The sequence below is a fragment of the Tamandua tetradactyla genome, chromosome 14 (assembly GCF_023851605.1).
Source record: "Tamandua tetradactyla isolate mTamTet1 chromosome 14, mTamTet1.pri, whole genome shotgun sequence".
Classification (NCBI taxonomy): Eukaryota; Metazoa; Chordata; class Mammalia; order Pilosa; family Myrmecophagidae; genus Tamandua; species Tamandua tetradactyla.
The window spans coordinates 30,398,643-30,426,641 of NC_135340.1; the positions used below are offsets into that span (position 1 = coordinate 30,398,643).

Here is a 27,999-nt window from a genome sequence, read left to right on the forward strand (position 1 = left end):
CTCGGGCCTGTACTGGCCCTTGTAGGGCTTCACAATTCTGAGCTAAGAAGCTGGTCTGGATCCAGAGCCCCCCATGCTATCCCAGGCCCTTATGCAGCTACTCCCATCCCCAGATCTTCCCTGCTCTGCCAGTAGAGAGGGTAACGGAAAGGGAGGGTGTTGGCTTCAGGAATGTAGAATAACGGCCCAGCAGGAACAATGCCAATGCCGAGAAGGAGCCCAGCTCGAGGCCCCACCTGCCCACCTTGGTCTGTAGTGATCCACTGAGACACCCCCTCAGCCAGCCCACACCCCCCTCCCCACACACGCTCATGGGCGTTCTCCCCCGAGATCATCCAGACAGCCTCACTGCCTCCGGTCTGACCAGCCGGACCAGCCGGACCTGGCCTCATATGGAGCTGCAGAGGAGGCAGGATTTGCCCCCAGACTGAGCAGAGGCTAAGGAGGGGCTGCTTCTGCTGCCTGCCAGACAGCCTTGCTGCGTGGGATGCCGCTGCCATCTGCACCGACGGAGGCACCTCAGGAAACCCAGAAGTGGTCAGTTGTGGGGATGGACAGTTTCCATCAGCCAGGGCTCAGGTGCAGGCCCAGGTTGGAGCAAGGTCAAGAGATCACAAGACCTGCCTGACTTGTATGCCTCAAGTGGGGAGGAACTGGAGGTTGCCTGGGATCTGGGGGAACCTTGGAGAGGAAAGGACCCCCTTCCTTAGGCCCTTGAAAAAGGAAGAGCCCAGGAAGAATGCTGGGAGGAGACGGAAGGAGGAAGGGGTCAGTTCTGAGCACTTCTGTTAGCAAGTCGGAACGCATATGCCCCATCCATGTGTGAGTAGGTCTCGGTGCCCCCCAACAGGGGCATGGATCCGAAAGAAAGGAGCAAAGCGGAGCTCACACACTGTCCAGCAGGAAGGGGTGTTCAGTGACTGTGGTGCTAGCTCCAGGCCTGTGCAAGGGGGCAAAAGGGACCCAGCTTCAGACTTTCATTGTCAGTTTCACACAGCTAAACTAGCCAAAGTCTTGTGTTATTGTAGGGGGTGAATTAATGTTTATCAAGTGCCTGCAATGACCTAAACATTCTATCCAGACCTAATTTAATCTTTTCACCTGCCATTCGAGGTAAGTACTGTTAGTTCCTACTCTTGACAGCTGAGGAAACTGAGGCTCAGAAAACTTAGGTAACTTGGCCAGGATTAGAAGGCTTTGCAGTAAAGGGGTCTGGATTTGACCTAATATGCATGACTCTCTAGAGGGCAAGCTCATTCCCCTGCATCGTGCTGGGAGGTCTTTTATTTAGGGCAGAGGGAAGGGTGGAGATTTGTTGGGCATAGCGGTGAAAGCGTCACCAAAAGATCTCTTGGCCAAATTCAGTGCTTGCCCTTCTCTAAATCTGACCACACTTCCTTTTTCCACACCTTTACTGGAGCTGTTCCAACCCCTGGAGTGCTACCCACTCCCCCAGCCCCATTTCTACTGCCAGGACTCCTCCCACAAAGCCCATCTCCACCTAGGGGCTTCTCTTGGTTTCTGCTGCCATTTATCTTGCTCTCCTCCAGGGAACCTCTTTCTCATACACCCACTTGGCTCTCAACTGGTATTAGTGCCATAAATGACCTCATCCCATCCCTTAGATAGAGACCGACCTTCGCCCGCAGGTTGGAGGCTGGCTCTTGAGCCCATCACTTCCCTCCCTCAGAACCTTTGAACCATGAATATGCAACTATGTGATGATATTGTGAATTACTGATTATAAATGTAGAACGGAATGATCAAAAGTTAAGAATGTTTGTGTTTGTTTGGCGTTTTTCGGTATTTTTTTAAAAAGTTAAAAAATTAAAAAAAAAAAAAAAGAATGAGAAAGAGGTCTTTTAATCCTGTAAAGATAATTGTAATGCCTGGAAACATCCTAGAGTATACTAACCAGATAATCAAAAAGTACTGGCAAAGTCCCCTGAGGGAGGAGACAAAGACTATGGAACCATTAAACCTTAACATCCGGGAATCCCCTAATACTCTGTTGGACTTTAGGGACACCCAAATCAATAGGCCGTGCCCTCGATCCTGAGGCTTACTGTTATAAAGCTTATGTAGGCAGCATAGAAGCTTAGACTACCTATAGGCATGCCTAACATGAATTACTTCTGGGGGACCTCTGTTGTTGCTCAGATGTGGCCACAGTCTCTCTAAGCCCAGTTCTGCAAGTGAAATCATTCCCTTCACGTGGGACATAACATCCGGAGGTAAAAGTCTCCCTGATGACATGGGAAAGGACTCCCAGGGATGAATCTAGACCTGGCACCTTGGGATCAACAATTCCATCCTGACCAAATGAGTGAAAAGAAGTATAATTTATAAAGTATCAGTGGCAGAGAAAGTTCAAAGTCGAGAGGCTACTTTGGAGGTTGCTGTTATGCTGCATATCAAGTAGACCTTGCTGGCTATCATAACCTGCCAACCTGCCAACCCCCAACTGGGGCCATTCCAGCCAATGCTAAAGAACACCTAGGGTAATGTGTAAGATTCCACAAGGGTTCCATGCACTATAGTAACTTGCCAGAAACCTACAGCCTCCAGATGGGTCCCTGGTCCAGATAAGTCCTGAAACCTACCAGCCTCTCCAGAACATCAGATAGTTCCATCTTCCTACCCCATATTAGTGACAGACCCTTCCAATATGAAAAATTTATAATTGCCATAGCCCAAATTAGGAGAGGTATGGAAAGATCAAAGGTGATGGTGGAATTATACATAGAAGATAAGACTTAACAAATTAATATGAATGCTGAATTATTAAATTGATATCTCTTTTAGTCTCCATTATTTTAGAGAAACTACATATAAAAACCTAAAATTGTGAAATTGTAACTCATGTCAAAGTCTAAAATATGTTCTGCAACCAATTGTGGTGCTGTTCTTGGAAATTTAAGTTTTTCTGTATATATATTATTGTTCACAAAAAAGAAGGAAAAAATCTATCACAATGATAAAAAAGTATTTAAGCCATCTAGCCTCCTATATTCTGGAGCAGCTAGAAGGAAAAATATGAAAGGATCATATGGTAGCCCATGACAAACTCTGGGATCTATCCTGTAACCACTTTTTGAAGAGTGCTTTGAAAACTATTGCTTTTTTATTTCTTTGCTTTGTATATATGGTATGGTGCACGATAAAAAAAGTTTTAAAAAAATGTTAAAAGAAAAAAAAACAAGGAGAAGGGGACTCAAGATCTCATCCAGCCTTCGACAGCCATCACTAAGAGCCATCAATGGAACTCATCCCTGTATGATGTCGTTGTCTCCTGAAGGCCACCAAATATCAAGGAAAGAGAATATGGGCTTCAACATCAGACTAGCCTGTGAACAAATCCGGGCTCTACTACCTTGGGAATTAAATAAAATAACATGTAAAGCAAAGCATCGAGCAATATAGACCCATTGAAGCTGTCGGCTCATTTTCTTAACAAATATTTGAGAGCCTGCTCTGCACCCAGGCACCACTCTTGGCTACGGAAATGGAACAAAGAACAAGACAGACTGGCCCCAGCACACAAAGGTTTTCACTTCAGCCTTGGGGGACCTTTGAAGTCATCTAGACTTTCCATTTGTTGAAGGAAATGAGTGAACTGGGAGTCACATCACGGGGAACTGGTCCTCAGCCCTAGTACCCCAAGACACTGGAAGGAGCCTTAGACAAGATTCCATTAATATTTTATAAGCTAAGCAGTAGAGCACAGGGCTCTGAAAGGATGCAACGTGGACAGAGAGCTTTGATTAGAGGTAGAAGAGATTCAGGGTCTGAGGTCCCGAGAGTGGAGAGTCTTCGGGAATTTGGGGAAACAATTTTCATTCAAAAATCATTTATCTTACACTAACTCTCTGTATCTCACTATGCTAGTCACCAGGGAAGAATTGTTAAATGTGTGAGATGGATGCTATCATAGAGAATATAGAGAATACAGGAGGAAACAACCCACTTCAATAGAGAATTGAGAAAGTAGGTGACATTGACCAGAGACTTTAGACTAGAAGTGGAAATACTTATAAGAAAATTGGGGCCTAGATTGTAAGCTCCTGTAGCAGTTACATTTAGTCCCGAGTGGTAATTGTTATTTCTGGATTTTGAGAGGCTGTTTTATATATGTATAACCTAGTATTGAGAGATAAGAACAAAGCTAAACAGCTCAGGTTTGAGGTAATTCAGAACACAGGGGTAAGGAAGTCATTGTCCATATTTTAGAACTTCATCTACTCTTGGAGACCAAAAGAAGAAAGGTTTATATGTCCAGAACCTAAATTTTCTGTAGCACATAATCTAACTCAACCTGTCTGGATAGATCATTTAAACAATCCAAACACAGGGAATCAAGAACAAGAATGAGGGCTGTTAATCCCACATAGCTTAATGTAATGCTGGATACATCCCAGAGTATATTAAAAAGATAATTAAAAAGTATTGGTGAAGTCCCTTGAGGGACAGGAGAAAAAAATAAGGGACAACAAAACTTTAACACCAGGGAAACCCCTGATTCTGAGTCAAACATTAGGGACACCCAAATCAATAGGAGCCCTTGATCTTGAGGCATGTTCTTGCGAAGCTTACGTATGTAGCAGAGAAGCCTAGCCTACCTACAGATATGTCTAAGGGTTACTTCCAGAACAACACTTTTGTTGATCAGATGTGGACTCTCTCTCTCTAAGCCCAGCTCTCCAAGTGAAATCGTTGCCCTCCCCTTACATGGGACATGATTTCCAAGAGTGAAAGTATCCCTGGCGGCATGGGAGATGACTCCCAGGGATGAGTCTGGCCCTGGTACCATGGGATCAACAATGCCATCCTGACCAAAAGGGGGAAAAGAAGTATAACAAGGTATCAGAGGCTGAGAGAGTTCAAATAGAGTCAAGAGGCTACTCTGGAGATCACTCTTCTGGAAACTTCAGTTAGACATTGCTACCTATCATAACTTGCCTAAACCCAACAAAACCATTGCTGCCAACCCTAAAGAACACCTAGTACAATAAGATCCTACAAAGGTTCTAATCACTAGGATAACTTTCTAGAAACCTACAATCTCCAGATGGGTCCCTGGACCAGATAAGCCCTGAAACCTAGAGACCCCAGCCTCTCTAGAATATCAGCTCGTTTCATCCCCCTACCTTATATTATCAACAGCCCCTTCCAATATGAAAAGGTTAGAATGGGCATAGCCTAAATACCCATAAAGAATGTGAGAAAGATCAAAATTTATGGTGGAGTTAAACAGAAAAGGTAGAATTTCACAAATGAGTATGATTGCCGAATCATTATATTGATATTTCCTTTAGTGTCCAGTATCTAAGAGCAGCTAGAAGTAAAACCATAAATTTGTGGCGTTGGTAACCCATACCAAACTCTGAAATCTGTTCAAAGTTAACAGATTTTAACTCTGTCAACTCTGAACTAATTGTTGCAATGTGCTTTGAAATTTATTGCTTTTTTTGTACATATGTTATTTTTCACAAAAAACAGGAAAAAAGTGACTATGATTTTTTCAAAACTGGACACACATAGGGATTATGATACTTCTCTGATGGTTTGAGGTTGTTATGTACCCAGAAAAGATCATGTTCTTAAAGCTATTCCATTCCTGCGGGTGTAGACCGAGCGTGGGCAGCACCCGTGGTTGGGCTAAGCTGAGGCATGCCCCCGGTGGCTCTTACTCCTCTTACTGGAGTCTTTTATAAGGGGAAGAAAGACAGAGAGAAACAGCCAGAAGCTGAGAAGGTCACTCATAGAAGCTTAGAAAGAAAGCTACAGATGGAGAAGCCAGAAGCTGAAAACCAGGTACTGTCTTTATGGTGCCTTGATTTCAACATTTTCATGGCCTTAGAACTGTAAGCTTGTAAGTAAGTAAATACCCATTGTAATGGAAAAAAACCCGACCCATTTATGGTATATTGCATTTTGGCAACTTAAACAAACTAAAATGACTTCCTTTACTATGTGAAAGTTACATTAAATAGATTGTGTGGAAATAGCTAAAGTGCTCCCTGACCATAACTGATACTCAATAAAGATTTCCCAGTTTAACAAAAAAGAAAAGAAAAGAATGGAGATGGAGGTGGGAGATTTAATTATACATATTTTTAATTAAAAGGAAGATACTAAAGGTGCATGTGTGGACAGCACAATACTACCTAACAGTAGTACACTAATGTAAGTCCCCTTTGAGAAATGGCAAGAAAGGGGGAAAGTTCAACTTTCCCATGTGGAGAATTCCTGATATTCTCACAAACAGTGGGGACAACCAAAGCAATAGGCTGAGCCCTAAATCCTGGGAGTTGTTCATATGAAACTTAACCCCACAAAGGATAGGCTAAGCCTACTTAAAATTAGGCCTAAGAGTCACCCCAGAGAACCCCTTTTGTTGTTCAGATGTGACCTCTCTCTCTCAACCAACATGGCAAGCAAACTCACTCCCCTCCCCCTCTCTACATGGGACATGACTCCCAGGGGTGTGGACCTTCCTGGCAGTGTGGGACAGAAATCCTAGAATGAGCTGGGACTCAGCACCAAGGGATTGAGAAAATATTCTCAACCAAAAGGGGGAAGAGCGAAATGAGACAAAATAAAATGTCAGTGGCTGAGAGATTCCAAACAGATATGAGAGGTTATCCTGGAGGTTATTCTTACACATTAAATAAATATCACCTTTTTAGTTAAGGAGTAGTAGAGAGACTGGAGGGAACTGCCTGAAAATGTAGAGCTGTGTTCCAGTAGCCATGTTTCTTGGAGATGATTGTATAATGATATAGCTTTCGCAATGTGGCTGTGTGATTGTGAAAACTTTGTGTCTGATGCTCCTTTTATCTACCTTATCAACAGATGAATAAAAAGTGTGGAAAAAAAATAAATAATAGAGGAACAAATGTTAAAAGAAATTCCATAGATTGATATGCTGGTGATCAATGAATGGTAGAGGTAAGGGGTATGGTATGTATGAAGTTTTTTTCTGTTTTCTTTTTACTTCTTTTTCTGAATTGATGCAAATGTTCTAAGAAATGATCAAGATGATGAATATACAATATGTGTATTTTGTAAGTTATTGTGATAATATTGTAAGTTATTGATTGTATATCAAGAATGGAATGATCATATGGTAAGAATGCTCGTGTTTGTATGTTGTTACGTTTAATAAATAAATTAATTAATTAATTATTTCAAAAAAGACACTAAGGGTGCATGGGTGGTTAGTGGTAGAATGCTCGCCCCGCCCCCACATCCTGCCCTCACCCCAGGCCAGCGCTCCGCCCCCTCCACCCGGACCTTAGATTCAGACCCAGTCCTGCTCTCTCGGAGCCCTTCCTGCACCTCTCCAGTTTGGTCTTGGCAGAGCTCGGACTTCCACTCCATCCCTCCCGCTCCCGCCGCCAGAATCAAGGTTTTCGAGCCACAGCAGCTGTAGCGAGACCGCACAGGAGTTGGTGAGTAAGAATTCCCCGCTCGCCTCTGGGTCCCCGGGCCTCCCGCTCCACCCGACCGGGAAGCGGCGCCCGCGGTCGGCGGGACTGAATCCAGGCTGTAAGGGCCACAGCCCCAGAGAGCCCAGGACTCTGAGGGTCTCCCGTTCCAGAACCTCCCACCTCAGAGGATGCCACGAGGTGTCCAGCTCTGGACAGCCCAGCCCGCCCCCTTCACTCCCTACCCTCCCAAAAGAGACACTCAGCAGCCCTGCCTGAGGGCCCACCCACCTCTCAGGCACCCCCTCTGTTCCTTTTCCCTCCTGTCATAGGAGCCCGACCTTTGCTCCCCTTCCTGCCGCTGTTTTGGGTCCCCGTACACACACACACACACACACACACGCACACGCACACGCACACGCGCAATCTGCCGGCTTTCCGCAGATCAAGTCTCTGCTGCCACAGGTTTTCACCCTTTACCAGAATCATGGCACCGCCTCTGAAGGGCCAAGTGTGCGTGGTGACTGGGGCGTCCAGGGGCATCGGGCGCGGCATTGCCTTGCAGCTCTGCGAAGCAGGGGCCACCGTTTACATCACTGGCCGTCGTCTGGACACGCTGCAGACCACTGCTCAGGAGGTGAGCCCTTGCTCTGGGACTGCCGCACAGAAACCACCGAGGAAGCCCTTCTCAGGTTCTCCTGTAACCCCTTACTAGAAATCATAATATTCCTCAGCAAAACATGAATATCTACTCCAAGTGGGATAAACAAATACCACAATCAACTTTAGGTCGGGTCCGATTTCACCACCAAGTAAGCTTTATGAGCTTCGGGAATTTGGAATTAACAACTAAAGGATTGTAGGCCTGTACATTCTTCTATTTTTGGGGAAGCCTTAATGAACTTTACGTTCTCATTTGGAATCCAGACTTCCCTACTAGACTTCAGTTCAATAAATGTGTGGGTGCCTACAGTTTGCTAGGTGCTAGGCAAAGCACTGAAGTTACTGAGATTAATGAAATATAATCTTTGCTCTTAAAAAGACAGAGTCCAACAGGAAGTCAGATGCAGAAATTGCTTATCTCCATGTCGTGTGAACGTGGTGATGATGAGAGAGGTGTGCACGTGAGTGCATGTGGAGATTCTGTGGGGAACACGATTGTCAGGGAAGGCATTTTGCAGGAGGTGGTTCCCAAACTGAGTCTCTAAAGTTAGGAAAGGCATTCTAGCAGAGGGAAAGTGGTACACAGCGTGCATGTGGTGAATAATAAAAGCTAGTGCCTAAAAGTACAAGGCAAGCATGGGGATGAGATGCTGGAGAACTTTGACTTTATTCTCTGAGAGATGGGGATCCCATCAGAAGATTTTAAACAGATTTGCATCTTAGACAGTTCAACACTGGCTGTCGTATGAAGAATTAATTTACAAGGTAGAAAGACTGGAGGAGAGATGAGCAGGTAGGAGCCGTTGCAGTAATTCATGCACTAGGGTAAGAGACTGTGATCCAAAGCACAGGTGGGTAGGACAGGGAGATTGTTCTAGAATAAGACAACATGCTTTCTCTAAAGTTGGAGGATGGGGACACATTTGTTCAGGATGAGGCAGAACATGAAGTAGAAAGAGTTGTTACTTAGTAACTGATTTCTCAGTTACCAAAGAGGACAGTTGATGGGATGAGGGTAAGAGGGCTGGGGTTGCAGAGGAGCTCGAAGTGAGTGCCGAAGAGTAGGAGCTAAGGGCCTGAGAGATGGAAATGACCAAGGATGAGGAAAAGGATCATTACTCGGTTCTCACGAGCTGGCTCCATGCCTTATCTGTCCCTGTCCTCCATGTGCAGGACACAGTGCCTTGCACGTGGTTTATAAGCTTCAGTAAAAGTCTGTTGATGTGAAACACGAGATCCACCTTGCTAGTGGGTGGGGGCAAGGTGGGGGCCGAGAGGGAGGAGCCGCTCATTCCTGAAACACCAGAGGGTGAGATTTGCTCGCCAGGTTCCCTCAGCTGCTTGCCTTCTCAGCTCCCAAGTTCACTTTGGTTGGGGGGGTTGCCTTAGCACGTATCTCCTGGGTCCCTCTTCAGGCGCAATCCCGTGGAGGCAGGTGTGTGCCTGTGGTATGTGATTCCAGTCGGGAGAGTGACGTGCAGAGCCTGTTCGAGCAGGTGCATCGGGAGCAGGAGGGGCGTCTGGATGTGCTGGTCAACAATGCCTACGCTGGGGTCCAGGTACCCTTTGAACTCTGATCCCAGCCCCATGTTCCTGGCCCTACCCCTAAGCCCTGAGTCCTCATCCCCACTGTCTCCTCTATTACCCAGCCCCTCACTCCTTCTTGCTTTAAGATCGTCCAATCCATCACCCTTCCTGTGTCTTCCAGACAATCATGGACAATAAGCAGAAGACATTCTGGGAAAGCCCCGCCTCTGTGTGGGACGATGTCAACAACGTGGGACTCAGGTAGGTGCTCCCCTTGCAAGGCCACTGCAAGAACCCAGGTCCCCTCACTCTCTCACCCAGGCGGGGGGCCAGACCTTTCCCCATTGGCCCTCTCCTTTCCTGAGCCTCCTTGCCCCTCCATCCCCTTCTCTTTTCTGTCCCATTTGCCCCACTTACCTCTGGAAAAGTTTCATTCAGGTGAGTCTGTACCTGGGAGTGTCACCTTTTGCCTTCTTTCTGTCAGTACTTTTCACCTGAAGGAGCCCTTGGCCTCCCTCCTGCCTCCCTCCCTGCCTATTCAAACGCACAACCAAGAAGGGAGACTTCCTCCCTGAGAGCTCCAACCCCCCACAAATAACACACCCCGTAGATAATCTGTACTTTCAAAAGTGGTTAGAGGAAGAGATACCTTTGTGTTGGACCAAGAGAAGGTTAATAAGAAAGAGTGAGTGCTCCCGCTCCTTAGCCGCCCCTTTCTTACTCCTGACCCACAGGCAAGGGCACTTCTAGGTCAGAGCCCGGAGTGCAGGGGCGTCTCGGCATTATGCAGAGAAGTGAGGTGGAAGCACAGCATTTAGAATTCACACAGTAAATACGCACCAGCAGTGTCCGTGTTTTTATTGTTGGAACGATGTTCCTCTCTCAGATTATTAAACTCTACTAGGTAGATATGATCAGCCACCTGTGGGACTAACCAAGAGATTATCTGCAAATATCTGATCAGAGTATTTGAGAACACCTACAGTTCCGATCCTGGGACTCAGGCAGCAAGCCCCTGAAAGCAGAACTAAAATGCCATTGTGACTTCTAAAGTGGGAGAAGGACTAGAATGCAATCGTGGTTTCTAAAGTGGAAGAAAGTTTGTGAGGTCAGAGGGAGGCGGTCAGCTCAGAGACATGAACGGAAAACCGAAACGCTGGAAGTAGGCAGTGCCTCTGTCCATCAGCCTCAAAGAGAGGAGCCTTCCACACCCTTCTCCCCTGCTGGTCAGGGTTTTGCAGCAGTGAGGGAGACACCAGACCTGGAGGGTGGGCGCTGGGCCGCGGTGACAGCAAAGTTCACTTTGTGAGCTTCTCGGCAGCACATCAGCACCTTCCCTCCCTCTTCACACACACACACATGCACGCACACGCACAAACGCATGCACATCCAGTGCACACACACGCACGCACACGCAAGCACACGTACATGCACGCCTGCACACGTACACACACATATGCACACGCATGCGTGCACACACACACGTACACACACATTTACTGGGTCCTTCCTCTGCATTCCTTGAACTGGCCTGTCCTTTTCAAACTAAAACTCTCTCTACTTGTTTCCATTTATAGGGTCCTAAAATGTTCCTCATGGCAAAATGTTTTTTCTGGTTATAATATATAGGTGTAGGAGATTTTTTTTAATTACTGAAAAAAAGTTGAAGACCGTGATGAATCTTGTTCTCTTCACTGCCACCCTCTTCACCCTCCTCTGAGATAGCTACTGTGAGTGGTTTCCTAGTCATCCTTTCATATTGTCCACACAAATATCTCTAATTCTTTTTAATGCTTGCAAAATTATCCGTTGGAAGGATGTACCATAATTTATTTATCTAATTTCTTAATTGTGGCAATTGAGTTGTATCCTTTTTCCCCCAATTAAGTAATGCTGCCCTGGAGGCCCATTAAATGTGAGCAGGTGTTTCTACAGAACAACCCCCAGTAGCAGGATTTCTAGGTCACAGCGTATGTACTTCTTAAAGATGTAATAAATATTATCAAGTTGCCCTCTAAAAAGACCCCAATAATTTATAATCCCACGTCAGTGAAGGAAAGTATCAGTTTCCCTGTGTCCTCAACCTAACAGGACAGTTTCTGCTCCTTTGATAGGCTACAAATATCTCAAGATTGTTTTAATTCATACTTCTTTAGAATGATTAGTGAGGTTGCGCTTCCTTTGTTTTCCATTGGTTTATTGCTTCTTTCTTTTTATGTGATTTGTTTTTTGTCTTATTTGGTTATTGTTTTTTACGTTGATTTGTAAGAGGTCTCTGTGGAAGAGTTTATTTGTTTTGTGAATAATTTCCCACTTTATTACTCATTTTTTCATGCATACACCCCACCTCTCTCTATATATGTACATAAATGTGTGTATATATATATATGATTTACTTTTAAAAAGTCAAATCTGTTGATCTTTTCTTTTATTGTTTCTATCTTGTTGTGATGCTAAGAAAGGCCCCCCCAAGTTTATTAACACATTCCCCCATGTTTTCTTTTAGCAGTCTTACTACTTTCATGCTTTCATTTCTTTTTTTTTTTTTAGTTCAACTGTGAGAGCCTTTGGAATTCATTTTGAAATAAAAAATAAGAACCAATGCCACACACATGACTCCCAATCATCCTGAATCATTTATTGAATGATCCATCTTTCCCCACTGATTTGAAAACATGTTGAATTCTTATTTACACTTGGATCTAACTATTGACTATTTTCATTTTATTAATTTACCTGCCTATTGTTATACCTGTATTGCGTTCTTTTAACTAGTGTGTCCTGTGGTCCATTTTATTACAGGGTGAGGATGCACAACGCCCTCACCCACCAGACATTCCTCTTCTTTTTACAAGATTTTCCAGGCTAATCTCATATGTTTATCCTTCTCATTGAGCCTTAGTTTATTTAGTCACTTCCTGCAAAAAGCCTTATGGACATACAGATTAAAGATTTAATTGCCGTGTATGGATTAATTTAAATAGAACAATGTAAATATACATGGATTCTTCTTGTCTGTGACCATATTATGCCTGCACTTGTTCTTTTATATTGGGCAGAAATTTTATATATTTTTTCCGTGTAAACCCTATACGTTTCTGAAGTCTTTCCCCTGAGGTATCGGTGATTGTGACTGCCCTTTATTCTTCCATTCCGTCTTCGAAAGATGATTGCTCCTCATCTCGCGGTGGTTGATTTTTAACCGTTTTTCTTCTCATTTTGCGGGCTCGAGTCTGATTTCCCAGGTCTGCAGCCTTCCCTCTGCTGACGGCAACTGCTAGAGGGCAGAGGAAGCTGCCAAAGGGCCGCAGCCCCCAAACAAACGCCAAAGGCAGTTCATGCCTTCTTCTCCGTCCCACCTCCAGAGGCCACTACTTGTGCTCGGTCTACGGGGCACGGCTGATGGTCCCAGCTGGCCGTGGGCTCATCGTGGTCATCTCCTCCATTGGCGGGCTGCAGTACTTCTTCAATGTTGCGTATGGCGTGGGCAAAGCTGCGGTGAGCACCCAGTGGCATGGGGGTCGGGAAGGGGTGCAGGACCATGATGATATCTGTGACTCAGGAGGTGAGTTCCCAGTGGTCAGAATGGTAAAGCCAGCTGACCCTCATCTCTCCCACTGCCTCTCCATGGACAGTTGCTTTGTTTGGTTCTCAAGGGGCCCCTCATTATACTGGGGAAGAAGAGCAGGTGGGACTGGGAACGGCTGGGGGCCGGAGCATACCCCGGCAGAGCAGGAAAGGTGTGGAGGTGACACTGCCAGAAGACCTGGCTGTCACCCTGCCTTCTGTCCCTCCACAGTGTGACAGGCTGGCTGTTGACTGTGCCCACGAGCTACGACGCCACGGGGTCAGCTACGTGTCTCTGTGGCCAGGGGTTGTGCAGACAGAAATGATGAAGGACTATGTGACAACGGAAGCGTCTTCTGAGGATCCCGACCTTAAGCAGGTTAGCAAGGGAAGGGTGAGGGAGGCAGGGGACTCATCCTCTCCATCCCCTACAAGACCATTGTACAGCAGTAGCTGCTCCCACCTACTGAGTCCCTGAGCACTGTTCACACGTGATTTCCTATAATCCTGCAGGGGAAAGATCATCTCCATTTTACACATGGAGAAAGTGAAACTCGGCAAGGTTAAGAAACGTGTTCATGTGGCATAAATGGAAAGGCTCCCTAGGGAAGTAGAAAGGCTGAAGGCTTCAAAGCCCTTCCTTTAAAACATGCACATTGAGCTGCTAACCTCGAAGGCCCAGGCCCTGGTAGGCGCCATCAGATCCTTCGCCTCAGGAAGCCAGTGAGGCCTGGCATGGGGGTGCCAGGCTCGTCCGAGTGTGAGGAGCAGCTCTGGTGATCTTCTAAGTCACTGGTTCCCGCAGGTGGAGCCACGAGGGCCTTTCTCTCCGCCTGGAGTACGTGAGGGGAAAAGGGGACTGGGTATTGACTTTTCACTTTCCTGCCCCTGTGTTTCAGCTCAAATCACGTTTCTCATCTGGAGAAACCCCAGAAGTTAGTGGCAAATGTATCGTCGCTTTGGCAACAGGTGAAGTATTGGGGGCAGCTGGCCACAAGAAAGGGATGGTATCAGGACTGTGGCAGTCAGTGCTGGGCCCTGGTTTGAGAAGTTGTCAAGTAGGAAGAAGCTCTTCTTTCCTCTTGTTCTCGAGGCCCAGAGAGTAGGATTCCTAGTGTGATGTTTGGGCGCCTTAGGAAGTGGCTAAGAGTGGCCAGGGGTCAGAAGCCCAGGTATCTTCCTAGGACCAGAGAAACAATTCTCCTGAGCTCCTGAATCAGTCCCAAATGTTGCCATTCTGTGCTACTCCTAAGCCATCTCCAGCTATACATGTGTCCACAGACCCTAAAATTCTGAGACTGAGTGGAAAGGTGCTGCTGTCTGGTGACCTTGCTCGACGTTATGGCTTTCGGGATGTGGATGGTAAGAGCTCCAGCAGCCCAGATGTCTCTTCCTTCTCTTCCCTGAACACTCCGTCTCCCTCACTTTCTCCCTGTTCCTTCCTTCCTCAATCCCACTCATTTTCTTTGGCCAAGGTTGAGATGTCCAAGGTACTGGAAACAAGGGTTGAATCCTCCTCTTCTTGTTGTCCCCAGGCCGACGTATTGAAGACATTCTGTCTTTGAGTTCCATCCTTTCCACCACCTCCAGGATGAGCTGGCTGTCCTCCTACATGCCTGGCTTCCTCAGTATGCCCAAGTGGATTATTACCCTTTATACCAGCAAGTTCTAACCCTCCTTGCCTGACGATACCACTCTGCTTCTCTCCCCAGATGGACCGGGAGTAGTTTGGCCTATCTCAGTGGTAATAGGTGACCTTTCTTGCCTACCCAGACCCTTGATTAGAAAAGAAGGTTCTGTTGTGTGTCCGTGCTGGGTCTTAGTGGCTTTTATAGGCCGTTCCTTGTGCCTTGGTTTTTCTCATCCCTACATTTTACTTTTTGCCTCTGTATTTTCAATACCCAATGAGCTAATAAAAGTCTCATTTCTCCTTCACATGTTTTTTGGGTTTTTCTTTATTTTGAAAGAATTTCAAGCTTATAAGACAATGGGAAAAATGAAACAGATCCCATACAGTGAACTCCAACAAACTGCCACCGACCCCAGGTACCCAAACCAGCCAGTTTTAATATTTGACCACCTTTGCCATATCATTCTATCATCTATTATTGATCTATGTATCTATCTGTCTCCTGAACATTTGAGAGCAGGCTGCACACATATCCTTGAGCACATAACACCTCCCTGTGTATTCACTTATGTCATCACCTTAAATGCTATTACCAATTTCAAGAAATTTAAAATTAATAGAAAGCTTACATTCTATATTCCAATATTTTCTGCCATCCCTGTACTATCCTTGTGAAAATTGTCACCTCTATTCTTAATCACCATCCAGTATCATACATTGCATTTAATTGTCATTCTCCCTTTAATTTATATGTCTTTCTTTTTTTAATTGTGGAAACATATAAACAGCTTAAATCTTCCCATCCCCACGTCTCCTCAGCACACCATTTAGTAGGATGAATCACATTCATGATGTTGCAGTCTCCCCACCACCATCCCTTACTAGAACTTTCCCTTCACCCAAACAGAAACTCTGCACTCATTTTACATTAACTCCCAATTGCCCCTGCCCCCACCCCTGGTAACCTGTACTCGACTTTCTGACTCCGAGTTTGCATATTCACTAATATTTTCTTTGTGGTTATCACAGGAATTAAATTTGACATCCTAAATCTGTAACAGTCCAGTTTGCTTTGAGAATAAACTATGTTCCTCCACCCCTTCATCCCCTCAGCTTTATGTACTTCTGGTTGCAAATTACATAGTTATATATTATGAATCCAAAGCCATTGATTTATCATTACATTTTATGCATTTGATTTTTAGAACCTTTAGGAAATAAAAAGTGGACTTATAAACCAAAATACAATAGCCACAGGTAGTTTTATTTACCCATATCATTATCTTTACTAGAGATCTTATTTCTTCATGTGGCTTCATTCATTTGTCTAATATCCTTTCAACCTGCAGAATTCCCGTTAGTATTTCTTGTAGGGCCAATCTAGTGATGGCAAAGTCTCTCGGTTCTTTTTTATCTGGAAATATCTTAATTCCCCCATCATTTTTGGAAGACACTTTTGTTGGATATCGAATTCTTGTTGGCAATTTTTGCTGTCACCACTGCCTTCTTACCTCCATGTTTTCCAATGAGAAACTGACACAATCTTATTAAGGTTCCCTTGTGGCACATTGCTTCTCTCTTGCAGCTTTCAGAATTCTCTCTTTGGCATTCAGTAGTTTGATTATAACATGGTTAGGTGCAGATTTATTTGGGTTTATCCTGTATGGAATTCATTGAACACCTTGGGTGTGCATAGTAATGTGTTTCATTAAATTTGAGAAGCTTTCAGCCATTATTTATTGGATATTCTCTCTACTCCTTTGTCTCTCGCTATCTATCTCTCTCCTGGGATACCCACAGTGCATCTATTAGCATGCTTGATTGTGTCCCACAGGTTCCTCAGGCTCTGTTCACTTTTCTTCATTCTTTCTTCTTTCTCTTCCTCAGGCTGGATGATTTCAATTGTTCTATCTTCAAGTACACTGGTTCTTTCTTCTGCCAGCCCCAATATGCTGTGGAACCCTTCTAGAGAGTTTTTGCCTTCTGATACTAGGTCTTCAACTCTCTTTGGTTCCTAAGTTTCCATCTCTCTATTCATATTTTCTTTGTGTCATCTATCAATTTCCTGGTTTCCTTTAGTTCTTTGTCTATATTTTCCTTAAGCATTTGAGCATACTTAAGATCTTTTATTGTTTTAAGTCTTTATCTGGAATGTCCCTGGTTCAGTCCCCCTCATTGATGGTTTCTAATGTTTTAATCTTCTCTTTTCCCTGGGACATTGTTTCCTGTTACTTTGTATGTTTTGTAATCTTTTGCTGAAACCTGTAAATTTTGATATTTTAATTTAATTTGATATTCTAGTGTTGTCACTGGAATTTAGATTCTGAGGTATTGTTCCTTAAGCTTGTATCCAGCTGGGATTTTTGACAGGTTTCCCTTGGATGCCAGGAGCTACCTTTAAAAAAAAAAAAAAAAAAAGAGGAGGTGTGGTAGTTAGAGTCAGTTGTCAACTTGGACAGGTGAAGGCACCTAGTTCTGCTGCTGTGGGCATAAGCCAATGGTACGTGAACCTCATCTGTGGCTGATTACATCTGCAGTCGGCTAGGAGGCGTGCTTGCTGCAATGAATGATGTTTGTCTTAGTTGGCTGGTACTTAAATGAGAGAGCTAAACGTATCACAGTCCAAGTAGCTCAGCAAACCTCCTCTCAGCCCAGATCTTTGGAGATGCAGAAAGAAATCACCCCGGGGAAAGTTGGAACCTAGAGGTCTGGAGAGAAGGCCAGCAAAGATCACCCTGTGCCTTCCCACGTAAGAAAGAACTTCAGTTGAAAGTTAGCTGCCTTATCTCTGAAGAACTAATGAAATAAATCCCTTTTATTAAAAGCCAATCCATCTCTGGTGTGTTGCATTCTGGCAGCTAGCAGTCTAGAACAGGAGGAGAAGAAGAAAACACCTTTCCTTATTTTTGCAGATTAACCTCTGGGAGTGTTCTCCTTCAGGGCTTATCCAGACAATGAGTTGAAAGAATAGCTCCAGGCCAAAGGGTAGGGGCCTCCTAGAAATTCTCCCCATTTGCATGGCTACAGATCACCCCTCTTCCCTAGGAAACAGGTTCCTCAGGGTCTAGGCACTGCACTGTATTCCTAGAGCCAGCAATCCCTTGCAGCCACTTGTAGGCAGCCATTTGACTTCTCTCCCACATTGTTTTCTAGGAGAGCTCCAGCGATAGGGCAAGTTCTGGGAAAGCGAGTCCCTCAAACCACCACCAGATAGATTGGGCCAGACAGATAAGCTCCCAGAATGTGTAGGAAGGTTATCCTGATGCCTCTGGAACCACATCCAGGGATCCACACTGGGAGCATGGACTGGCTCCAAGCTGGTGCGGGGTATGGTTGGGGGTTGGGGGAAACCTGGGTGCCAAGAGTTCCTATTGCCCATTTTTGTTTTTTTTTTTACAGCAATGCTTTATTACATGCATAATTATTTTTCTGTGCTAAGTGTAAATTAATGAAACAGTGGTGACCTGGGTTTAAGCCACACAGAGAAAGGGCTGGTTCATCTATGAACCCTTCTGCCACTGTTTATACCATTGCCTTTAACTTGATTGTCTCCATTTCTAACAATTTGCATAGTACTTGTCCAAGTCCTGTCCCTTCATTGTCTCATTTTACTCTCACAACAGCCCTGTGAGTTCTGTAGAGCAATTAGCGTTATCCGCTTTTTGCAGACAGGAGCACTGAAGATCATGAGGCTAGTTTGTGGAAGCATAAGGAATAGAAACCAGGTTTCCTACTTCCCCAGCTCATGTTTTCTTATTTAGATTATGTTGCTGTGCATGACCAGGGAGCAGAATGAAGTGAGCAGTGAGCCACAGCTTTGGTTCAGGCTATGCCTATAAACCAAATCTCTGAAAGTTAGCGTAAAGTTGAGAAAGCATGGCTAAACCTTGGCAACACTCAGTCGCTCTGAACAGCTCAGCACCAAGCTTCCTGTGGAAACTTAGGCTGTATTGACTTTAGTTGAAATTAGTTTCTGGATGCTCAGTTACTACTGATGTCTACATATTAGCTTTAAGGGACTTAGTGCTTAAAGAGCTTCTTCATTCAGTGCCCACCTGTTACTGCAGTCCTTTCACTGTTTTCTGAAGCTTTGTGAAAGATGTTTCTGCCAGTTGTTACTGGTTGTTCAAAGCTTCTGTGGGAGGATGGAGCCCTGAAGCTTCTAACTCCGCCTTGATCAGGGCCGTCAATGTATTGTGAGTGTTGGTTCTGTGCTCAGCCAAATGATGAATACTTGGAAGAAAGATTCAAAATTGTACAAAATTTTCAGGTTCTCTAGGAGCTCCATCCCTGGACAAGAAGGCCCCTTTCGTCTGGACTTGTCCGTGTTACTCTCTTAGAGCTGCTCATCTCAAGGGCATCTAAGCTCTGGCTTCAGGGCCTATTTCCCTCGCCTCAGTTGGGAGCAGGGTCCCTCCACAACCAGGGGCAGGACCCCATCCCGGTCTCGCACATTTTTCCTACTTCTCACCTCACCATCTCTTCAGGAATGCCTGCTGTTTTCGAGCTGGGCCTGCTCTCTGGATGAGGCACAGTCCAGCCAGGGCAGATTCCCAGGTGTTTATGAATTCCTGGAATTTGGGAGGAAGGGAATGCTGAAATCCAAGTGAGAGGCAGAAGAGGAAGAACAGCTGATGGCACTGCCACGCCCCTCTCCTTCCTCTCTGGATGAGCACCATAGGACTGTCTTTCTGCAGAACTGACACAGGAGCCTTTTAGAGCGGCCTTTCGTGCTCAGTGGATTGTCCCAGCCTGAGGCAAATCCCGAGGGGTGTCATTTCAAGGAGGAGCCCAGGACCTCTGACGAGCCTTTCTGACAGCAGCCTGAATGCCCACCCAAGGTTATGGGGTGTTGCTACAAATCAAAGGGGTAGGGAACCACCATTCTGCTAAATCCGAAGGGAGAGAGCTGAGTCTTCCAAGGTTACCCATAGCATCTGCTGTAGCTGTGGCCTCCCTGTGGCTTTCTGGAGGTAGCCCCCTTTTACTGTCCAGTGGTCTGCTGGAGCCAGCTCACCGGCTTGTAAGAGCTGGTCATGCACTTCCCTTCTTATTACTTCACTCAGAGACTCCACGCTGGTTGCCTGAAATCAGCCATGATGAGAGTATATACACCACAGAAATCAACAAATGATACCAAAAAGTGCTCTTTTAAAGATCTGTCATATCAGTTTGTCACAGGTATAGAACCCTTGAAACTCTATACTTAAGCTCCACCATCCCTCATGTACCCAGTTGAGGTCACGATGATCAGACTTCTGTACCACCCTCCCATCCCCTTTCATTCACCACCCTGAATGCCTATTATTAATTGAGGATGGTGGGGGGCAGAGGTAGCTTCTTATGTATTTTAATAACAAGGGGAAGGGTCCCCCCTATGTGGGAACATGACATCCATCATCCTGGCACTGTGGGAAGTGACTCCCAGGTATGAACCTGGCCCTGCCACCATGGGATCAACAATGGCTTCCTAACTGTAAGGGAGTAATGAAATATAACAAAATAAAGTGTAAGTGGCTAAGAGAGTTAAAATAGGGCCAAGAAGCTATTCTGGAGGGTAATCTTATGCAAGCTTCAGCAAGATATTACTAATTACCACTGTCTGCCAAACCCCAACCAAAACCATTCATGTGAACCCTAAAGAACACCTAGGGCTCCATCTGAGATTCTACAGAACTTTCACCCACTAAGAGCACTTTCCAGAAATCTACCCCCTCCAGATGGGTTCTGTTCTTGTTTGCAAGTGGCTGGAGTGTGATATACCAGAAACGGAACAACTTTTAAAGAGGGGAATTTATTAAGTTGCAAATTGACATGTTCTAAGGCTATGACACCAACTAGTTCCTTCCCCCTATCTCAGATTATCAACACTCCTTCCAAACATGAAAAAAGTTAGGATGGGCAGAGTCCAAATATCCCTAAAACTCTGGAGAAGGACCAAAGGAGTGGGAAGAGTTATAACAGAGAAGACAGGATTTAACAAATGAGTATGACTGCTGACCCATATTGACATTTCTTTTAGTCTCCATTGTCTAGGAGCAGCTAAAAGGAAAAACCTGAAACTGTGGAAGTATAACCCATACCAAACTCTGATTCTGTTCTATAACTACTGGTAACAATGTACTTTGAAATTGATTGTTTTCTTTCGTATATATGTTATATTTCACAATTAAAAATGTTAAAAAAAAAACAAACAAACAAAACACAAGGAGAAGGGGACTCAAGATCTCATCCAGCCTTCAACAGCCACCACTAAGAGCCATCATTGGAACTCATCCCTGTATGATGTCATTGTCTCCTGAAGGCCACCAAATATCATGGAAAGAGAATATGGGCTTCAACGTCAGACTAACCTATGAACAAATCCGGGCTCTACTACCTTGGGAATTAAATAACATGTAAAGCAAAGCATCGAGCAATATAGACCCATTGAAGCTGTCGGCTCATTTTCTTAACAAATATTTGAGAGCCTGCTCTGCACCCAGGCACCACTCTTGGCTACGGAAATGGAACAAAGAACAAGACAGACTGGCCCCAGCACACTAAGGTTTTCACTTCAGCCTTGGGAGACCTTTGAAGTCATCTCGACTTTCCATTTGTTGAAGGAAATGAGCGAACTGGGAGTCACATCACGGGGAACTGGTCCTCAGCCCTAGTATCCCAAGACACCGGAAGGAGCCTTAGACAAGATTCCATCAATATTTTATAAGCTAAGCAGTAGAGTACAGAGCTCTGAAAGGATGCAACACGGACAGAGAGCTTTGATTAGAGGTAGAAGAGATTCAGGGTCTGAGGGGCCCAAGACTGGAGAGTCTTCGGGAGTTTGGGGAAACAATATTCATTCAAAAATCATTTATCTTACACTAACTCTCTGTCTCTCACCATGCTAGTCACCAGGGAAGAATAGTTAAATGTGTGAGATGGATGCTATCATAGAGAATATAGAGAATACAGGAGGAAGCAACCCACTTCAATAGAGAATTGAGAAAGTAGGTGACATTGACCAGAGACTTTAGACTAGAAGTGGGAATACTTATAAGAAAATGGGGCCTAGATTGTAAGCTCCTGTAGCAGTTACATTTAGTCCGGAGTGGTAATTGTTATCTCTGGATTTTGAGAGGCTGTTTTATATATGTATAACCTAGTATTGAGAGATAAGAACAAAGCTAAACAGCTCAGATTTGAGGTAATTCAGAACACACGGGTAAGGAAGTCATTGTCCATATTTTAAATCCTCATCTACGCTTGGAGACCAAAAGAAGAAAGGTTTATATGTCCAGAACCTAAATTTTCTGTAGCACATAATCTAACTCAACCTGTCTAGATAGATCATTTAAATAATCCAAACACAGGGAACCAAGAATAAGAATGAGGGCTGTTAGATACACGAGTGGCCAGGCCCAGCTGCAGCCGCAGCAGCAGCCGCCGCATCGGCACGGAGGAGCCAGACACAAACAGAGGGGCTGTTTGTGGGGTGGGGTGGGGGGGTTTGCTATGTCGGATGACGATTCGAGGGCCAGCACCAGCTCCTCCTCATCTTCGTCCTCCAACCAGCAAACCGAGAAAGAAACAAACACCCCCAAGAAGGAGAGTAAAGTCAGCATGAGCAAAAACTCCAAACTCCTCTCCACCAGCGCCAAGAGAATTCAGAAGGAATTGGCAGATATCACTTTAGACCCTCCACCCAACTGCAGTGCTGGTCCCAAAGGTGATAACATCTATGAATGGAGATCAACCATTCTAGGGCCTCCGGGATCTGTGTATGAGGGTGGTGTATTCTTAATTGATATCACGTTTACACCAGAATATCCCTTCAAACCTCCAAAGGTTACCTTTTGGACAAGAATTTATCACTGTAATGTTAACAGTCAAGGAGTTATTTGCTTGGACATATTGAAAGATAATTGGAGTCCAGCACTAACCATTTCTAAAGTCCTTCTTTCTATCTGCTCACTTCTTACAGACTGTAATCCGGCTGATCCCTTGGTGGGAAGTATTGCCACTCAGTATATGACCAACAGAGCAGAACATGACAGAATGGCCAGACAGTGGACCTAGAGATATGCTACACAAGTTGGGTTTTCACAATTCTTACCTTATTTGTCTGTCACAGAAGAGAGCTGCTTATGATTTTGTGGGGGAGGGTGGGAGTTGGTAAAGAATAGGGTATTTCTATAACAGATATTATTCAGTCTTATTTCCTAAGATTTTGTTGTAACTTAAGGTATCTTGCTACAAGACAGATATTGGTAATAGCATGTTTTAAAACTGTCATTAGTTCTGCAATATTAGCTGAAATGTAGTACAGAAAAGAACCTACATTTAGACATTTGGATTCAGTTTCTTATAGTATATAAATTAAAAACAGCTTAATTTTGTACAGGTTACCCACATGGCCATTTACGTAAAAGTCCTTCCAAGACTATACACTTTTTTGTTTAAAAAAAATTGGAATTTGGTTTTCCTTCTTGGGAGGGAACATTGGTATTTAATAGAGGTTTTAAAAAACAGTCATTTTGTATATGGACACATGGCTGTAAGACACCATATAGGAAATGAGTAGTTGTGTATTATTTTATATGCCAGTCTACTTTATTGTGAAAAGATTAATAAAGGTTTGAATCAGGACTTGTGAAACCTGTAGTGAAATACCTTAAGCTGTTAACTTTAAGGTGCGGAATAGGAGTTGCTCAGTGGATTGGTTATATATTGTGGACTACTTAAGTCTGCATCTGTTACTGTGCTAATAAACAATATTAATAACAACCACTCAGTATTGCTAAAAAAAAAAAAAAAAAAAGAATGAGGGCTGTTTATCCCCATAGCTTAATGTAAGGCCGGGTACATCCCAGAATACATTAAAAAGATAATAAAAAAGTATAGGCAAAGTCCCTTGAGGGATGGGAGAAAAACATAAGGGACAACTAAACTTTACCACCAGGGTAATCCCTGATTCTGTGTCAAACATTAGGGACACCCAAATCAATAGGAGCTCTTGATCTTGAGGCTTGCTCTTGCGAAGCTTATGTATGTACCAGAGAAGCCTAGCCTACCTATAGATATGTCTAAGGGTTACTTCCAGAACAACACTTTTGTGGCTCAGATGTGGACTCTCTCTCTCTAAGCCCAGCTCTCCAAGTGAAATCGATGCCCTCCCCCTTACATGGGACATGATTTCCAAGAGTGAAAGTCTCCCTGGTGGCATGGGAGATGACTCCCAGGATGAGTCTGGCCCTGGTACCATGGAGTCAACAATGACATCCTGGCCAAAAGGGGGGAAAAGAAGTGTAACATGGTATCAGTGGCTGAGAGAGTTCAAATAGAGTCAAGAGGCTACTCTGGAGGTCACTCTTATGCAAACTTCAGTTGGACATTGCTACCTGTCATAACTTGCCAAACCCCAACCAAAACCATTCCTGCCAATCCTAAAGAACACCTAGTGCAATAAGATCCTACAAAGGTTCCATGCACTAGGATAACTTTCCAAAAACCTACAACCTGCAGATGGGTCCCTGGACCAGATAAGCCCTGAAACCTAGAGGCCTCAGCCTCTCTAGAACATCAGCTCATTTCATCCCCCTATCCTATATTATCAAAACCCCCTTCCAATATGAAAAGGTTAGAATGAGCATAGCCCAAATACCCGTAAAGAATGTGAGAAAGATGAAAATTTAGGTGGAGTTAAACAGAGAAGGTAGAATTCAACAAATGAGTATGATTGCTGAATCATTATATTGATATTTCTCTTAGTGTCCACTATCTAAGAACAGTTAGAAGTAAAAACCTAAATTTGTGGTGTTGTAACCCATACCAAACTCTGAAATCTGTTCAAAGTTAACAGATTTTAACTTTATTAATTCTGAACTAATTGTTGCAATGTGCTTTGAAATTTATTGCTTTTTTGTATACATGTTATTTTTCACAAAAAAGTTGACTATGATTTTTTATAAAACTGGACAAACATAGGGATTGTGATACTTCTGTGATGGTTTGAAGTTGTTATGTACCCAGAAAAGATCATGTTCTTAAAGCTATTCCATTCCTGCGGGTGTAGACCGAGCGTGGACAGCACCCGTGGTTGGGTTAAGCTGAGGCATGCCCCCGGTGGCTCTTACTCCTCTTACTGGAGTCTTTTATAAGAGGAAGAAAGACAGAGAGAAACAGCCAGAAGTTCAGAAGGTCACTCATAGAAGCTTAGAAAGAAAGCTACAGATGGAGAAGCCAGAAGCTGAAAACTAGGTACCGTGTTTATGGTGCCTTGATTTCAACATTTTCATGGCCTCAGAACTGTAAGTTTGCAAGTACGTAAATACCCAGTGGAAAAAAAAAACCTGACCCATTTCTGGTATATTGCATTTTGGCAACTTTAGGAAACTAAAATAACTTCCTTTACTATGTGAAAGTTACATTATATAGATTATGTGGAAATACCTAAAGTGCTCCCTGACCATAACTGATACTCAATAAAGATTTCCCAGTTTAACAAAGAAGAAAAGAATGGAGATGGGAGGTGGGAGATTTAATTATATATTTTTTTAATTAAAGAAAATATACTAAGGATACATGTGTGGACAGCACGATACTACCTAACTGTACTATAATAATGTAAGTTCCTTTGGTGAATGGCAAGTAAGGGGAAAATTCAACGTTCCCATGTGAAGAATCCCTGATATTCTCACAAACAGTGGGGACAACCAAAGCAATAGGCTGAGCCCTCAATCCTGGGAGTTGTTCATATGAAACTTAACCCGAAAAAGATGAGCTAGGCCTACTTAAAATTAGGCCTAAGAGTCACCCCCAGAGAACCCCTTTGGTTGCTCAGATATGGCCTTGCTCTCTCAGCCAACACAACAAGCAAACTCACTGCCCTCCTCCTCTCTACATGGGACATGACTCCCAGGGGTGTGGACCTTCCTGCAATGTGGGACAGAAATCCTAGAATGAGCTGGGACTCAGCACCAAGGGATTGAGAAAATCTTCTTGACCAAAAGGGGGAAGAAAAATGAGACAAAATAAAGTGTCAATGGCTGAGAGATTTCAAACAGAGTCGAGAGGTTATCCTGAAGGTTATTCTTAAGCATTAAGTAGATATCACCTTGTTAGTCCAGATGTAATGAAGAGGCTGGAGGGAACTGCTTAAAAATGTAGAGCTGTGTTCCAGTTGCCACGTTTCTTGAAGATGATTGTATAATGATACAGCTTTTGCATGTGACTGTGTGATTGTGAAAACCTTGTGTCTGATGCTCTTTTTATCTACCTATCCACAGAAGAGTAAAATGTGTGGATTAAAAATAAATAAATAATAGGGGGAACAAATGTTAAAATAAATTTAGTCAATTGAAATGCTAGTGATCAATGAAAGGGAGGAGTAAGGGGTATGGTATGTATGATTTTTTTTCTCTTGTCTTTTTATATCTTTTTCTGAATTGATGCAAATGTTCTAAGAAATGATCATGATGATGAATGTACAACTATGTGATGATATTGTAAGTTATTGATTATATATCAAGAATGGAATGATCATTTGGTAATAATGCTCATGTTTGTATGTTGTTATGTTTAATTGTTTGATTAATTAATTAACTAATTAATTAATTTTTAAAAATGCCACCAAGAGTGCACAAGTGGTTCAGTGGTAGAATGTTCGCCTTCCATGCAGGAGACCAGGAATGATTCCCGGACCATGCACCTAAAACAAAACAGATACTAAGACAGAAAAGTGAAAGAACAGTTAGAAAAGTTTGGTGTGGCTTAACTATAGATTGGGCATGGGGAAGGTTTCTTGACTGAAAGGAGAAACTATCAGGCAAACCGAGAATAATCTGCGCAAGGTGCTGGATGACCGATCCTGAGACACAGTGATGCTGAAGCGCCCAGTAGTTTTCAGAGAGGTCGAAACCTCAGCTAAGGGCTGGCACCGTGAGCGTTCATAACTCCGCAATAGGAAATCAGTGCTGACGGCCAAAACGTCTAATATGGCTTTGGCAGGTCAAAATGGCGGCGTAACAATGTGCATGTTTTAGTTCGTCCTCCAGAACAGCTACTAAATAACCAGGAATAGTACAGAACAGCGCCTGGGGCCACGTCAGTGACCGGACACACAGCGTACCCCTGTCTGGACCAGCTGGACCAGCTGCGAGCCCCCCAGAACCATGAGTTGCCCAAGCTGCTGCGGCTGGCCCCCCTCCCCAACAGGCTGCTTTCCAGAGAGGAAAGGAAAGAGACTTTACCAGCAGCAGGGGCTGAGCCCAACCAAACACCAACTGTGGTATTAATTAACAAATTCTGGCTACTAAAAATAGGCCCCCAGCTCAGGTGAACCTGGTCAAACTGGAGGTCGCTCATTTTTGCCCCAGACCCAAGAGGGCAGGGCTGATGGAAAAAGAAGGAAACAGAGGTTTTTGTGGCTGTGTTTCTACAAAGGCTTGACTGCCTTTGGATTCAGTGGCAGGACTTCTCAGGCTGCTACTGCCTCAGGCATAGGCAGAAACAAGCTTGTTTGAGGGCTTGTCTGGAGCGTGTGCCTTCCCCAGGGGAGAGGTGAAGCCCAACTCAGGTGGAATCCCTCCCTCAAGGAATTCAGACCCCAGGGCTTGGTAATTTGAAGCCATTAAAAACAGCCTAAAACCTCTCCTCTAACTCCACCATGCCCCCAGCAAAAGGGAGATTCTGCCCAAGTTAAAGGTGCCACATCATCTTATGCTGGTGGGACCTGCAGGCAGACAAGCACCACATACTGGCAGGATAAGAAAAACAGAGCCCAGAGACTTTACAGGAAAGTCTTTCAACCTGCTGGGTCTCACCCTCAGGGAAAACCAATGCAGGTGACACTTTCTTCCTGATAGGAGGACAGTTTGGTCTGGGAAAATCCGGCTGGGTTCTATAATACTTAAGTAGACACTCCTAAGGGTGGGTGGAGAAAGGCACCATACAAGCAGGGCAAGAAACAAGAAAACAAGAACTGAAAAGTTCTCCTCTGTTAAACAAAACCTAAGCTAGAGGTCCAGAAAAAAGCTGAACTGAATGTCAAAGAACAGATAGATAACAAATGCATCCAGCAAGAAAACCCTAGGTGAAAGAAGTGAAAGCAATCTCCAGAATAAACTCATTAAGGTAATTAAAAGCCTAGACGCCAGCAAAAAATGACAAATCACACTAGGAAAATTGAAGATATGGCCCAAT

The 27,999-nt window shown here is 44.2% G+C and overlaps 1 protein-coding gene and 1 pseudogene across 2 annotated transcripts; both read left to right on the top strand.

Annotated features, from left to right (window-relative positions):
- Window positions 1–7,296: 7,296 nt before the first annotated feature.
- LOC143655708 (dehydrogenase/reductase SDR family member 1-like) lies at window positions 7,297–15,120 on the top strand. 2 transcript variants are annotated; one of them, XM_077127088.1, is made up of 9 exons: window positions 7,297–7,454; window positions 7,896–8,067; window positions 9,509–9,652; window positions 9,802–9,881; window positions 12,986–13,118; window positions 13,420–13,566; window positions 14,087–14,156; window positions 14,469–14,549; window positions 14,723–15,120. In XM_077127088.1, exons 2-9 carry the CDS (start codon window positions 7,918–7,920, stop codon window positions 14,857–14,859), a joined length of 942 nt encoding a protein of 313 aa, XP_076983203.1. In that variant the 5' UTR covers window positions 7,297–7,454; window positions 7,896–7,917; the 3' UTR covers window positions 14,860–15,120. The 2 variants fall into 2 exon arrangements, with proteins under 2 accessions (XP_076983203.1, XP_076983202.1); XM_077127087.1 differs by having other exon boundaries at window positions 7,914–8,067.
- A 7,155-nt stretch (window positions 15,121–22,275) lies between these two features.
- LOC143655709 (ubiquitin-conjugating enzyme E2 E1 pseudogene) lies at window positions 22,276–22,904 on the top strand (annotated as a pseudogene).
- The last annotated feature ends 5,095 nt before the right edge of the window (window positions 22,905–27,999 follow it).